The 15,075-nt window shown below is 43.4% G+C and overlaps 1 protein-coding gene across 4 annotated transcripts in view; it reads right to left on the reverse strand.

Moving 5' to 3' along the window:
- Positions 1-2,646: 2,646 nt before the first annotated feature.
- The window catches only part of LOC108175626 (uncharacterized), a 123,476-nt gene continuing 111,047 nt past the window's right edge, over positions 2,647-15,075 (reverse strand). For 2 of the 4 annotated variants that reach the window (XM_089313304.1, XM_089313301.1), the window contains 3 exons: positions 4,834-4,993; positions 4,010-4,053; positions 2,647-3,288 (listed from right to left, as the gene is read on the reverse strand). Coding sequence is in view for 3 of the 4 variants with exons in the window: in XM_089313301.1 (XP_089169427.1) it covers positions 4,937-4,993 (57 nt within the window). In the remaining variant the exon portion in view is untranslated. The remainder of the gene's footprint in view (positions 3,289-4,009; positions 4,054-4,833; positions 4,994-15,075) is intronic. The other 2 variants (XM_089313302.1, XM_089313300.1) reach the window with 1 other exon arrangement.

A 15,075-nucleotide genomic window follows, 5' to 3' on the forward strand; every position in this document is an offset into this window, starting at 1 on the left:
GGATAAATTCTTTTACACTTCCATGACCAATGTACAAGAGTTCAATGGCACTGATTAGATAATAATTTATTTTCATTTTGTAGGTGACAAAAATAAAGATTTAGAGAAGTGACTAACCCTTCCATTTTCTAATTGTGCAAATGGCAGAGTTAAAAATCACACTTAGATCTTTCTGATTCCAACTCTAAGATTTATATGTGATAAAAACCAATGTCTTCAAGATAACTGTTAACTATTCTCTTGATGACAAAATTAGTGTTTCAAATTATCTGATTATCCAAATAAATTCTTAACTCAGATATGTATAAAATTGTTTCCAGTCTATTTTCATTTACAGAAAGATGATGAGGGGCCAGAATTGTGGTGCAGTGGGTAAAGCTGCTGCTTGCAATGTCAGCATCCCATATGGTGCTTGTTTATGTAATGCCTGCTCCTCTCCTGAGCCAGCCCCCTGCTAATGGCCTGGCAAAGGCAGCAGAAGATGGCACAAGGGCTTGGGCCTCTGCCACCCACGTGGGAGACCCGGATGAAACACCTGGCTCTTAGCTTCAGGCTGTTGCATCCACCTGGGGAGTGAACCAATGGATGGAAGATCTGTCTCTCCTCTCTTCTGTGTAACTATTTCTAAATAAATAAAATTCTTTTGAAAAGATGTGTTTTTTTTTTTTTACTTTATTGACTCTAATGGTCATATAAAATCATACATATTTATAGAGTAGGAATGTGATGGTTCTACCTATGTATGCATTGTGTAATGTTCAAATCAGGATAAACGTGGTTGTAGCCTCATTTACCATTTCTTTGTGATGGAAATATTTAAAATACACTCTTCTAGTTTTTCCTTAGAATACACAGTGCATTATCATGATCTATAATCACTCTACTGTGCACTACACCCCCAGAACTCCTTTCTTCTATCTACATGTGACTTAGTACCCATTGCTAACCCTTTTCCTATTCCTCAACCACCACTCTCCCCAGCTTTTTGTGATCTCCATTCTACTCTCAATTCCGAGAGTGTAACTTCTTCAGATACCACATATGAGTGAGGATGTGTGATGCTTGCCTTTCTGTACCTGGCTTATTTCACTTCACTTAATGTCCTCCAGGTCCATCCATGAAAATTAAGGACAGGAGGTAAAAGGAAAAACATGGGTGGAAAGAACCCATGTAATGAAGGCAAGTCAGATGCTTCTTCCCCAGAGCTGCTGGGTCTATACTCTTGCTGAGCCCTCTACTCAAATTGTCACCCTCTCACCTCCTCCTTGCATTTCAGGAACTCAGGTTTGTCCCCCAGGACTTACCCCATGAGCAAGAGGATGGCAGACTAACAAATCGCCTATCCACTGTTGAGCTGAGCAGGCTTTGAACTCTCCTGGAGATGTGCTGTGACCTAAGAGCCAGTGAAAACATACTCTATTCTCTACCTTGTACCACCCCTCCTAAAATGACTGCCCCATAGTGGTCATAGCCCAGTGCCATCTCACCCCACAGCTGCATGCCTGGCCACAGCAACACCATGGCAGGATCCAGAACACTCTCGAAGTGCTGCTACTGCTGTAATTCTGTGTATTCCAAGATGGACACAAGATTGAGCACTTAGGTGACCAAGCGTAGGTTTTTGTTCATTGCAGACAGTCATGTGGAAAGTTAACAGAGTGAAAGAGAGATCGTGAGACTGACCCTTCCAAGGGGACCATTATTCATTGTTATGGTTCACGTGGCTTATTTAGAATCAGCCTTACCTTACCAAATAGACCCACATTTCTCCCAACTGTCCTGATACTACCGCACCAAATCCCCCTTTAGCATCTACTGAAGAGATCAACTGATATATCAACTTTGCAATGGGTTCACATGAACTCAAATGGGAGTTTTACTTCATTTTTTAAAAGATTTATTTATCTGAAAGAGTTGGGGGTGGGGAACAGAGAGAAAGAGATCCTCCATCTACTACTTCACTCCCCAAATGCCCCAACAGCCAGGGATGGGCCAGGCCAAAGCCAGGAGCCAGAAGCTCCTTCCAGGTCTCCCACATGGGTGCAGGAGCCCAAGGACTTGGGCCATCCTCCCCTGCTTTCTCAGGCACGTTAGTGGGGAGCTGGATCAGTAGCAGAGCCGTCAGGACTCCAATCAGCACCCATGAGATGCCATGCTGCAGGCCGTGCTCTTGCCTACTGTGCCACAGTGCTGGCCCTGGAGTTTCACTTTATATATGACATCAAATACGTAAAATTGTCACTTACTAGGGGAGAACAGGCAAACAGCAGTCACTTTGTATGATCTGACCTAAACACTGATCCTATCACCCCAACCCACACGTAATACTGGGTCTAACACACTCACTACCCATGACTGTAACATGCTGTGCTGATCTGGGTAACTTAACAAAACACCTAAAATGGGAATTATGACAAGTCTTCTTCCAAACAGCCAGAACACTTGGTACCTCAGATTAATCCATGCATTGAATTACTGAATCTATAGGTTACACAGCATTGCATACAGGGTCTCCACAAGATTTGCATGGCTGTAAGCAAGTTTAAAAGAATCTGCATGTGCAACTACATAGAGTGGCAGAATCAGACAGATTTTCTAACAAGAATGTGGATCATTTACTTAAACTCTGACTCACAGCTGAACAAATCCTTTTCAGCAAGTTTATTAAAAATATAGATTTGTTTTCTTTGAAACATCAGATACCCTCAAGGAAAACCATGTGTGACGCAGAGGAGCGGAAAGGAGAGAGAATGACTCGCAGAAACATCTCCCACTCCCGTCTCTGCTCCTCAGAGGTTTAAAAAGAAAGAAAATGATGCTAAATAAACCAAGTGAACAGCCAGGAAGAAACCAGAGAAGGGAGCTGCAGATCCCCTTCACGTCTTTCTGCCAGTTTCCAAATTCCGCTGGCGCGACGACGTGTCGCTGTCGAAGGCAGCTTCCTGCAGCCCTGCTGACTCCAGAACTGCTCCGACAGTTTGTGCCGCGGCTCTTTCCAAAGCAAGCAGCTCATGACGCACATTCTTGGGAGAATTTCAGGAAGTCTTTTCGGTCACCCACATTTTATTTGTACGGTGAATACCAACAACAGGTGCCTTAAAAGTTCTCATTTTGTTTTTTAAAAATGTATGTGGTCTCTTGTTAAGAATTAAGCAATAAAAAGATACTTTTGTTAGAAAAGAATCTCAAAACAAAGATGCAGGTATAATTCTATAATCACCATGCCACTGTTTGTTTTCTTCATGGGTTTGAAGCTGGTGAAAATATTTATGTGAATAAAACTGATTCCTGTGGGAAAAAAGTTTTGAATTAGTACTCATCAAAATTAGCATAACTTTTAAAAGTTCATTTGAATTTGACTTTTATATAAAATATTGAATTAATTAAGGATAATAAATGGAATAAGAAGTATTAAAACATTTAAGAGGTTTTATCTGTGGTAGTTTTATAGGAAAACGTATTGAATGAATGTGGTTTTTCCTTCTATGTTCAAAAGTTATTGAATAATTTTTAAATTAAAAGAAACTCTGTGGGTATCATTTGGATGTCCAAGTTCTTCCCTTTTCAAAGCCCTCCTTCATAAGAAACAACACTGGTATAGAAATAGAGCCAAAAGCTCAATTTGGAAGAGAATGATATGAAAGAGGACTGGAAGAAGTTCAAGTCTGAAAACCTCCAGAGGAAGATCAGGAATTGAATGTAGCAGAATTCGAAGATGATGCCGTGAGTCTTGCTTATGCCTAGACTTGTATTAGCTTCTCTTCCAAAGGTTATACCAGGACTCCCCAGAGCCTGAAAAATGTCAAAAATCACCAGTGCACTTACTGCCACTACTACTGTCAGCAGCAGCAACCACCCAGAATGATAATCCATAAAGGGCATCACTTCCTCATTAAGTAAAGAAGTAAGAATATGTGTACACAAATACACAGAAACATACACAGAAACCTATCACTTATGTCTACATATAAATGCACAAGCATGTTTAAACACAGGATCTTCCCCATACCTTGAGTGTGTTAGAACCAGCCACTAACTTCATGGAAGTCTTATCTAGATGCAAAAAAACATACCAAACTCTGGAAGAGACACCATATGACTCTTCCACCTAAGGAAACGCAACTTCAGTCCACTTACAGAGGAACCCTAGCTGTGCATATTCTATGTATAAACATTCTGTAATCTGCATATGGTTCTTAAAGTGGAGTGAGTTTAGGAAACAGCTACTCTGGAAAATAATCATTGCAAATAGGCAATATGTAATAAAATGTAAGCCTAGTTGCCTGCAAATGCAGAACTGATGGGACTCAATGCTGCTTCCCACATCTCCATCAGGAGCCCAAGCACAGATTCTCAAGAAACACAGCTGGCTCCAATCCAACTTGTGGTTCCATATACCAGTAAGTCTCCAGAGATGTCAAGAAGAGAGGATGCGCTTGTGAGCTCATGCAGAAGTGTCCCCTTCCCCGCACAGAGGCCTGTTCCACAGAGGTGGACGCTGCAGTGGGTACCTGTGGGTGATGGCTGGAAGGCAGAGGGCAGCGACTCCCACCCCGTTCTTGAAAGGTCCACCTCCATGGACCTTGCTACTCAAGAAACATACTGAAATCCACTTTCTGGGCAACTGGCCCCAGAAGGCAAATACATTGGCTGGAATGTCATGTAGGGAATGGTACATCACAACATGATAGTCTGCCTTTAAGATCATCTAAACACTGTCAAGTTGACTGTCTCATAGAGACATACACTTGAGTCAGAATGCATTGATTTTTTTAATAAAATAGTGTGGTCAATACTTCTAATGATAAATTTACAGATAAACATTTTCCTTACCAAGCAGGCTCTTGGGATGCTGTGATAAAGCTGTCTTGTGCTTGACCAAACCTTCACAAGTTTTTGAACTTCGGAAGCTGAAAGCCAACTCCTAGACAAAGGGTCACATGCAACCGGAAGCTGCTGCCACAGCAGATGGCTGAGGGAATAGTGGGCAGACCTGGTGATGGCAGAAAACTGAGATTAGAAGGTACCTGTCTGGCTAGTGACCATGTGGGAATGTGAGGCCTCTGTGGTCAGACCCTCTGATACTCAAAAAAAGATCAATATCCACATTTTTGCGGGAATACACCTGATATCTAAACATTAATACAAACGTTCTGCAGTAGCCCAGTGGGGTAAGTGAACCACATGTGGATGAAGGACCTGGCCCATGGACACTTGGGAGTTTACTTCTGCACCAGCTTATTCTAAAAGGAAGCAGCACTGTTGGGAGCCCAGGAAATCTTACTCACTTCTCACTATCGTGTCTCTACTCTGAAAATGACTAATAAGAGGCTCATGAAGTTCAGCAGAATTGCAAGGCTCAGTTAGTTTGTATCTTTCACCTTAGACAAGCTAGCCATAGGTACCAAAAGAAATACTCATAGTAACAGTTAGAAATAATACTTTCTGCACACACAGGCATCTTATAATTATATATTCACACACAATCCTGGGGAGTCTGTTTACCCTAAGGAATACAAATCATCCTTTCCTTTTTTGCCATTTTTGGAAGAAGAATCCTAATGCACAAAAATCTGCGTAATTGCACAAACATAAAACTCTCCAGGGCAACCAGATGTAGTACTTCTAGACCACCGGTAAGGTTGGATTTCTCTAACACAGAGGAAGACGGATGAATTCAGCTCCTTCAACACATCAGATGGGTTTTCAAGAGAAAAGCCTACAAAAATACTTCTGTGGTGCTCTCAGTTTTCATGGCTTCCTGGAGCTGGGGAACTTGCCGTTGATCCTGTTGATTGACACACAGATCTGTGTCCTCGCTGATCTGCTTGACATGGAATAATAGCTGTGCCTAGACCAATCACTGCATCACCCGATAGCAAAGCATTATCTCTTTTTTGTTATACAGATATAAAATATAAAGGAAAATCAACAAAATCTTATCTTCCTGACCAAAGTCACAAAAGGAAGCAAAATAGAGAGAATCCTACTGGACTCTTAATTCAATGATGAATCCCAGAAGCATTGCCTCCACTCTATCTTGCTATGGAGGAAAGTAGGCTCAAGGGGGCGTTGATAAGTTGGGAGAAACAAGTCAGACTTGTCAAGTGCTTTCAGTCCAGCTTCTTGGTCTACAGAGTGGGGAGTGGAGAAGGCGGCAGAGGGAGGGGTAGGCTCATAATTTATCTCAGTCCCAACTTCTTCCTAAATGCCACAGTTGAAAAGTGAATGACCTATGGATTGCGTGTTAGGCTGTATTTCTCTGTCTTCTCCCTCACTATTACTATTCTTAAGCAGTCCACATGGCCATGCTCTTTCTACACCTGCCATAGACTGAAGAATGTAGAAAAGGATTCATACTGAAGTCTTGGTAAGTTAGTGGACTAATCACCCCCAAATTGTATTTTAAGAATGTGAAGTGAGGAACTACAAAATTTAGTGAAATTACTGCCTAATAGTATTAGTCTTATCTCTGTCACTACTGTTCTTCTATTATTTTTAGATGAGAAACGGGGAAAGAGAGAGAACTCCAGTGAGCTTGGCAGTAACTGTAATTATCATGGTGAAAATAAGACCATGAAGATAACTGCTTCTTGAGTAATCCACAGCAGGAAAAAAAAAACAAATAATGAGATTTTTTGCCAAATGTTCTCAAGCCACTGAAGTAGTATCTTTTGTACTTTGACAAGTCCAATGGCAGCTGAAGACCCCACTGAAGCACTGCCATCCAGGCGCTGATGTTTACTGCAGATTGCTTAACCCAGGAGATCTTGAACTTCAGTTGTGTTGCCCACTGCTGCACCCTGGAACGCAGTACAGCACATTTAGCATATGCTCATAAATAAATTCAAGAAAGAATATATTTCAGCCTAGAGAAGAACAGCAGTGCACCAAGGTCCTACAGAAAACCCTAAGACTGGCCACTCAGATGCACAGCGGCAGCTTCTGCAGGCTATGCTGACATCTGCATTTCAGAAATACTTACAACCAGGGAGACGAGTCCACGTGACGCAACGTCCACGGTGTGATGGAAACCAGGGCAAGCCATCTTTATTTTCATTTTTGGCTCACTCGGTGGTAGCTGTGTGACTGTGGGCAAGAGGATGAATCTCTGGAACCTTCGTGTTCATGCCTGGAATTCAAATGACTGTCTTTGCCCTGCTGGAGGCTGTGACGGTAGATGAGCAGAAGGTGAGACACAAAGCAGTCAGCACCGGACTTTCCCACTTGCTCTTCCTGAAACATTTCTGGGACTTTTCCTTCCAGTACACGAATCACTGAGACATTTTCATCACGACTCAAAATAGCAAAGTTGTGCCTCCTTGCCTGACCTTGGACAAGGTCATCTCTTGGATGACCTTGGACAAGTTGCATAGTCTCTTGAGGTCATTTCCCATCTTTAACATGAGAAAATGGCAGAACCTGGGGAAGAGGGTTCTTTCCAGGATTTAAGTGAGTTAATTTATGGAAATGCTTGAAGAGTGCCTTACATCCAATCAATACCACATAAATTGTAGTCAGTAAGATCACAGGTCCTGGTAAGAAAAATGCAGAAATCATTACAGGTACTTTGCCAAAGTTCCAATTTGACCAAAAACAAGAACTGGGAAGTTCCACCTTTATGTAAATACTTTTTTATTTCTTAGGTCTTGGAAGAAGCACAAAACTTATCTAACCAAAAGTATCTCTGCGATCATTCATCATGGCAGACCCTTCTTGGACCAGTCCAACAGCTGTTTAGTCACACAACCAACTGACAATTCAATTTCTAATCAACAACAAACACCCTTCGTTTGATGTACTTTACAGTGTTGTTTACTTGCTGTGTGAGTTGGGAAGCCGGCTGACCTCTCTGAACCTCTACAAACAGATGTAACGTGAGGTGAGTATGTGACATCCTGGATCAACAGTGACGTACAAGTATCATGTCCTATCAATTTCTGGTTGCATCAACATAGATTTTATCACGGGAACCCCAAGTGGACTTCAATCCTGAAGCAGGCAGGAATGTCAGCTGTGTAACGGCCTGGGCGCAGTGAAACTGAAGTGTCGGAGAACTCCACACCAGGAGCACACTTGCCAGTGCTTACTTCCAGTCTCATTCTCCCTCCTTTCCCTTCAGGAATCACTGCTGCTGTGTCAGTCAGGGTGCAGCCAGTCAGACAGAAACCACTCCACATATGTACAACTACAGAAGAGATGTAATTCAAGAGAGTGGTAAGTTGGTGAGAAACCAACGGGAGAGTGTAGACAGGAATGGGTGACAGCAGGAAGTCACTACCCTCATGACGAGGCTGGGCACACCATCCCATATCAGGCCAGGGACCGAGTGAGGTCACTTGGGTCAAACACTGTGTGGGAGCTGGCGTCACACTAGCAGCCACGCCCGAGACCTCAGCTGTCCTCTTCTTCCTACCCTCTTACCAGCAGCCATCAACTGACGGTGGTCATAAGCCCCCTGGCCTTGGATACAGCAGTGACAGGGCAGAACAGGTCCAGGACAGCCTACTGGTAGCATGCGACCCAGGACACACAGCTGACTCCCACTGAAGGCACACTCTGGACTCAACGGACTCAATTCAGAAGGAAGTGCACAGGCTTCATGTAACATGGGAAAATGCTGTTGGGTTTGTGTGCCTCACTTCTCAGCTCACATCTGGAATCCAACTATTAGCATAAGCGTAACTTTAAGGGACTACAAACACATTGTTTATTTTCTTCCTCCTAAATGATGTTAACAAAATATTGTAAGATTTTTTTTTTATATGAGGAGCTCGCTTCAAAAGAAAAGTATATGAAACTAATTTTCTAGTGCTTCATACTTCTGTCACAACAGTCTCCAGCAACGTATTTTCAGGGGGTTTACTTTGCTCATTTAAAAGTGCAGTTACACCCAGATTTGTGCCAAGTCCAGCCTTCCCAAAAGGTGATTCCCCCTGATTTGCACATTCTCGTCATCTACTGTTACTTGGCAGCCATCCACCCTTCTTGTAATTCAGTAGTCATTGTCTTTATCCTTGGGCATACAAATGAGAAGAAGGCACTTGCTTCCTCAAAGAATGCATGATCTATCTGGGGATGAAAGAACATAGAAATACTGACGTTAAAATATAGCAAGATAAAAGGAAGAAAATTCTGTCATTTACCACAATGTGGATGAAGCTTGGAGCTATTAGGTAGAATAAAATAAGCCAGGCTCACAAAGACAAATACTCCCTGACCTCACTTCTAAGTGTGATCTGAAAGAGGTGAATTCTCGGGTGCAGAGAGGAGAATGATAGGCAGGAGGGGCTGGGGGAGTTCTGGGGGACTGGGCAGAGTGTGTCAAGGATGCAAAGTGTCAATAACTTCTGGAGCTCTCTTGTAGAACACGGTTACTATGGCTAATAGCAATGTATTGGATACTTGAAGAAGAGAGATCTTAAGTGTTCTCACCACGAAACAGAAATATGAAAGTAATACATGTTAATCAGCTTTGTTTAGCCATTCCACAATGTGCACACATATCAAAACATCATGCTGTATACAATAAATACATACAATTTTTGCTAGTTTAAGTAAATCACAGCAAGAGAGAAATTTTGTTACAGGGAAAGGCTTCACTGGACCATGAGAAATTGGTTTTTGCCTTTATTTTGATTTTTGGAGCTGAGAGCACGTCTGGGTCCAGTGATCCAGGGGCCCTCCTGCTACTCCAGGATGGCACAGATAGAGACCTGCAGACCCGGAGGAAGGGAGCCCAAGGCACCCAGCGCTTCCTTGGCCACTGGCTGGAGGGCTCCAAACGTTTCTTACTTAGAAGTGCTTGGAGACTGAGTGCAGATCTCTCTGAATCTGCATCAGCTTTTATAACAGAAAATGTTGGCAGTGAGTGTAGAATATCAGCTAAGTTTATGTCCTTAGAATCTTGGAGGTCCAACATCTGAGACAGGTCTACCGGGACTAGCAGCAGTGCTGGGGTCCCTCCCGGAAGCTCTGGGAGAGAATCCTCTTCCAGTGTTTCCCCTCAATGTGGTTCACAGCCTCGCCCTCATCATCATCTGAGTTTTCCCGTCGCATCCCTCAGACTCCTCTGCCTCCCACTTCCACATTTCAGAAGCCTGTGATGACAGTGGGTGTACCTGGGTAATCCAGGACACTCTCCCTATTTTGACGTCCTGGGATTTGTAGTCTAATCCATCTATCACCTGCTTTCCTTTTTCCCTGTACCCTGATTATCCATGGGTTCCAGGAATTAGGACACAAACATTTGGGTGGGGGGGAATCATTATTTCCCTTACCACAATCACGATACAAGAGTTTAGTCTGACAGGTTCAGCATGGACTAAAACCACTGCCACAAATCCTTCCACTGCTTGCTAAAACTCCAAACTAAAGGCTTCTTTGCAGCATGTGAGCACACACACACACACACACACAGAGCACCTGCCTGCTGCTTCCCCTTGCTGGTGTCAGACGCAGTAAACAAAGCAACAACACCCTCTTAGCATCTACCTTAACAAGTGCTGGGCTTCTTCTCAAGATCAAAGCAGACAGAATCACAGAGTCTGTTAAGATTCTAGTGCCTTGAAGCACCCCAACAGCACCACTCACTGCTCGCTTGCTTTCCACTGCTTAACAGTTAAAGCCAGACTTAGACTCTACCTCCCTTCATCCGCCTGTGTCTCTCAACTTCATTCAGGTGCAGCCTGGAAGTAACGCTTGAGAAGGAGACCTGAGTGGTCGTCTTAACGGCCCGCAGCACTGAGCCTGGTACAGTGTTTTCATGTACAAGGTGCACGTGGAGTGAAGGGAGAGTCTGTGCCCTGAATGCTGTATTATAAATACAAATTAAAAGGAAACATTCATGTCGCACAGACTCAGTGGAGTGCCTGACTCAGTATGGCCAGACATTGCTGCAGAAAGCTGTTCTGGCAGAAAATTGGTAAAGTGGCTTGGGCTTCTAAAAAGTGTGAGTGTAGATTGAATCCTATTTCCTCTCTTGAAAACACTGCCAGATGCATTGATCTTTGCAAAGAGGACAGAATTGAATTTTTTATAGAACATTCTGCAGTTGGAGTCAGTCCAACACTCCTTCTTGTTCGGATTGGGATCACTTGTTTTGGGCGAGAAGATCATGAGGTGGAGGCTGTGTTTTCCTTGGTGCACCAATTCACAAGGTCACTTTGTCTTGCTGGTGACACTCTCTTTGATAACTTTGTTAAACAGCTGTCCACTGCATTTCTGTTCTGTAGAGGGATTTTTCCCTTTGTAGAAGTAAGAGTGATCTATGTGAAGGTACTTTAAAGCTGAGTATATAAGGGAATTAAAATAGACTTATTTCGGTGCAGAATATTTTTGGAAGTCAGGCGTGGTTTTTTCACAATATCCATTTTCCCATGATTTTTGAAGAGCCCACAAATGCATGGATTTCAATTTATCTTTTAATTCCATTCTCCATGAATGTTTCTATGTTCCCTCATATGTTACTTCCTTCTTGTCAAATGTCCCTCCATAACTTCACCTTTCTTTGACAAATCACGTGTGGAGCAATCAGTGCCATGAAGGCTGTAAAGGGGGTGATGTTCTATTCTTCTGCATTTATAGATTGGCTTTCTGCTATAAGAAGGAAGTTTTTTATTGAACTATTGATTTTTGGTGGCTATGAACTTGTGGTTGAAACAGTTTTTGATACAGTCCCCTTTGAGATACTGACATTAATGGACCATCTCCCTAGTGGGGAAAACACACACACAGACACCAGCTAAAGTGCACGCACTTTCTGGGTTTTTATGAGACTTCGAAGTCCATTCACGGCCCAAACCCTAAGGCAGCTGTGAACTCTGCACAATGACCGTATTAGTCAGCTCTGTTGTTGTTACTACAGTTTAAACACATGAAAGGAACTTCTTGGGAAGGAAAGGTTTTACTGTGGCTTAGAATTTGGAGGTTCACGGTTCAACATCAGTAGCCCCATCAGTCTGGTCTCTGGTAAAGGTTGGCTCTGGTGGAGCAGGTATGCAGGAATGATTGATGGTGAGCCAGTGAGCAGAGAGAAAAGTTACGACTGAAGTTGGCTTACATAATCAACCTTTCAGAGGGCAAGCCCCAAAATGACATAAAGTCCTCCCATTGGCCCCGTCTCCCAGCTTCAATAATTAGATCAAGTGTCTGCCTGAATCCATCAACCATTATTGTTAATCCAATAAATGTTAAGATTTTGCAGTCTCAACATCTACATGAGTTTGTGGAGCCAAGTTCTGTTCATTCTATAACTATGACACTTCTGGCTCCAAAATACAATGATATTTCTGCGCCTGTTGAAACAATTCAAAAGGAAGCAGCTAGCTGATTTGGTAAAAAGATACAGCAGGTCGATCTGTATCTCTTCAACTAGAAAAGAGTCTCTCAGTAGCAGGTTGTTCGGTCCCTTTTGTGACTGTCACTGGACAGACATTTTCATCTATATCCTTCAAAAGCTGTGCCATTCCCCTTTTACTCCTCCTTGAAACTCTGAGTCCTTCCACCTTCGGTTCCCTGCTACTGGGGGAATGGCATGGCAGAAACCATGGATTCCACCAGGCTGACAGTGCTGATCACTGTAGCTCTGAGTCACATTTCTCCCCTAGGCTATTTGCCAGAGAGGAGGCAGGAAGAGATCGCCCAGGAATGTCACCTTCCTGTGAAAGGAGGGGAAATGCAATCAATGCTAAACCTCAGCAGTTTGTGCTGCAGGCTCGAAACAAACGGACCTTAGTTGCAGCTGCAGCTCTGTTGCATTAAGTATTGTTTAACAGGTCCATGTACAACAGGGACCACAGTCGCATCATTTCACTGCGGGGAGCACGTGGCAATCTCTCAGTGGGTGATCCAAGGGGCCTGAGTCACCCAGGCCTGGGGCCTGCCTGCTGTACACAGTGTCTGACAGCTCAGCCAAGGGTCCTACTCATTCAGAGATGCTGGCCTGGTCCTGTCCTCTTGCCCCATGTCCCCTTTCACTGCTGGGGTACCTTTGGGCTCACATCAAGTTAAGCCACGTCCTGGACCTCACCCTGGTACGGACTTCATTCACTTCTTTCCTTTCACCCTGTCAGACATTTGTTCAGACACTAGTTGCCAGCAAGTATATGAAGGCCCAGCCTTGGCAGTAAGTAGCTTAATGACTAAGGAAAATCAAGCAAGTTCAATGCTTCCTGAAGCTTTATCATTGTCAAGAAAATTGCCTTACAATTTGCTTTTTTTTTTTTTTTTTTTTGACAGGCAGAGTGGACAGTGAGAGAGAGAGACAGAGAGAAAGCTCTTCCTTTTGCCGTTGGTTCACCCTCCAATGGCCACCGCGGCCGGCGCGCTACGACCGGCGCACCGCGCTGATCCGATGGCAGGAGCCAGGTGCTTCTCCTGGTCTCCCATGGGGTGCAGGGCCCAAGTACTTGGGCCATCCTCCACTGCACTCCCTGGCCACAGCAGAGAGCTGACCTGGAAGAGGGGCAACCAGGACAGAATCCGGCGCCCTGACCAGGACTAGAACCCGGTGTGCCGGCGCTGCAAGGCAGAGGATTAGCCTATTGAGCTGCGGTGCTGGCCTCAGAATCAGCCCTTAAGGCATTTGGATATGGCTGAAGAGCTCATGAGAGTATTTTAGGCATGGAAAGCCAAGACACTCTGGGGGAAAAAAAAAAAGACCTAAATGAAAGATTTCTGTGAGTGAGATCCCAGTGGAAAGAACGGGGCCATCAAAGAAGGAGGTACCTTTCTCTGAAGGGAGGAGAGAACTTCCACTTTGACTATGACCCTGTCAGAATAAGATCGAAGTCAGTGAACTCAGAAGGCTTCCATAGCCTTGGCAACTCATGGCTAGAGCCTAGGGAGATTACTGATGCCATAAACAAGAGTGTCAATTGTTAAGTCAACAACAGGAGTCACTGTGTACCTACTTCTCATGTGGGATCTGTCCTTAGTGTGTCGTCCAATGTGAAGTAATGCTATAACTAGTACTGAAACAGTATTTTACACTTTGTGTTTCTGTGTGGGAGCAAACTGATGAAATCTTTACTTAATATATACTGAATCAATCTTCTGTATATAAAGATAATTGAAAATGAATCTTGATGTGAATGGAATGGGAGAGGGAGCGGGAGATGGGAGGGCTATGAGTGGGAAGGAAGTTATGGGGTGAGGGAAGCCATTGTAATCCATAAACTGTACTTTGGAAATTTATATTTACTAAATAAAAAAAAATTTTAAAAATTTAAAAAAAGAAAATTGCCTTGAAATATAACCTGAAGTGCTTTGTAGGTCCACATTATTATGCATCTTTCAATCATGTGTCTCCCCTCTACAATCCTCATAAAAATTACATAGTCCAGGCATGAATTAAAGAGACTTTATAGCCAAAGGCCTAATCACAGTTTGGAAGCTGGGACGCACCATCCAAAATTTACTCTGTCCCTAGCAACAGTGATCAGATTCTTTTTACACATGCATGGTCCTCAATTTGTTAAAATAAATAAATATATCATCAAGTCTGAGGAATAAAGAACACTCTCACGTGGTGCTCTCTGAGGACGGCTGATGATGAAAGGAGACCCCTTTGCAGAAAGATGCAGGGTGGAGGAGGGGCCGCAGTTGGCATCTACGCTGACATTGTGGTCTTGGGGAACACATACAATATCCCATGTCTTTTACTCCATGGGCCAACTGTAAACATCAAAGGAACTAACGTAGAATGCTTATATAAATTGTAATATGATGGGCAAATATAATGTCTTTCAGGAAGGATTTTTGAACTCAGGAAGAATACAATTTGATCACCATGTGACCTTAACCTCATCTGTTTTATGTGGGTTCAAAATAAATGAGTTATAACAATATATAACGTAAATGCTTGCACGTGATGTTCTGAAAAACACACCCTATTAAAATGTTTTCCCAAGGTAACTGGAAGGATCCAGCATTCATCCACTTGTCGACCTATCAGCAAGCACTGAGCTGATTCCTACCAAGTGTCGAGTACCAGGCTCAGCCCTGGCGAGGCAGGAATGGTAAGCAGAGTCCTTGAACTCCAGAGCCTCAGTGTATTCTGGGAAGGGCATACAG

Source organism: Oryctolagus cuniculus, chromosome 14, assembly GCF_051225735.1.
Source record: "Oryctolagus cuniculus isolate XC-2025 breed Fujian yellow rabbit chromosome 14, ASM5122573v1, whole genome shotgun sequence".
Classification (NCBI taxonomy): domain Eukaryota; kingdom Metazoa; phylum Chordata; class Mammalia; order Lagomorpha; family Leporidae; genus Oryctolagus; species Oryctolagus cuniculus.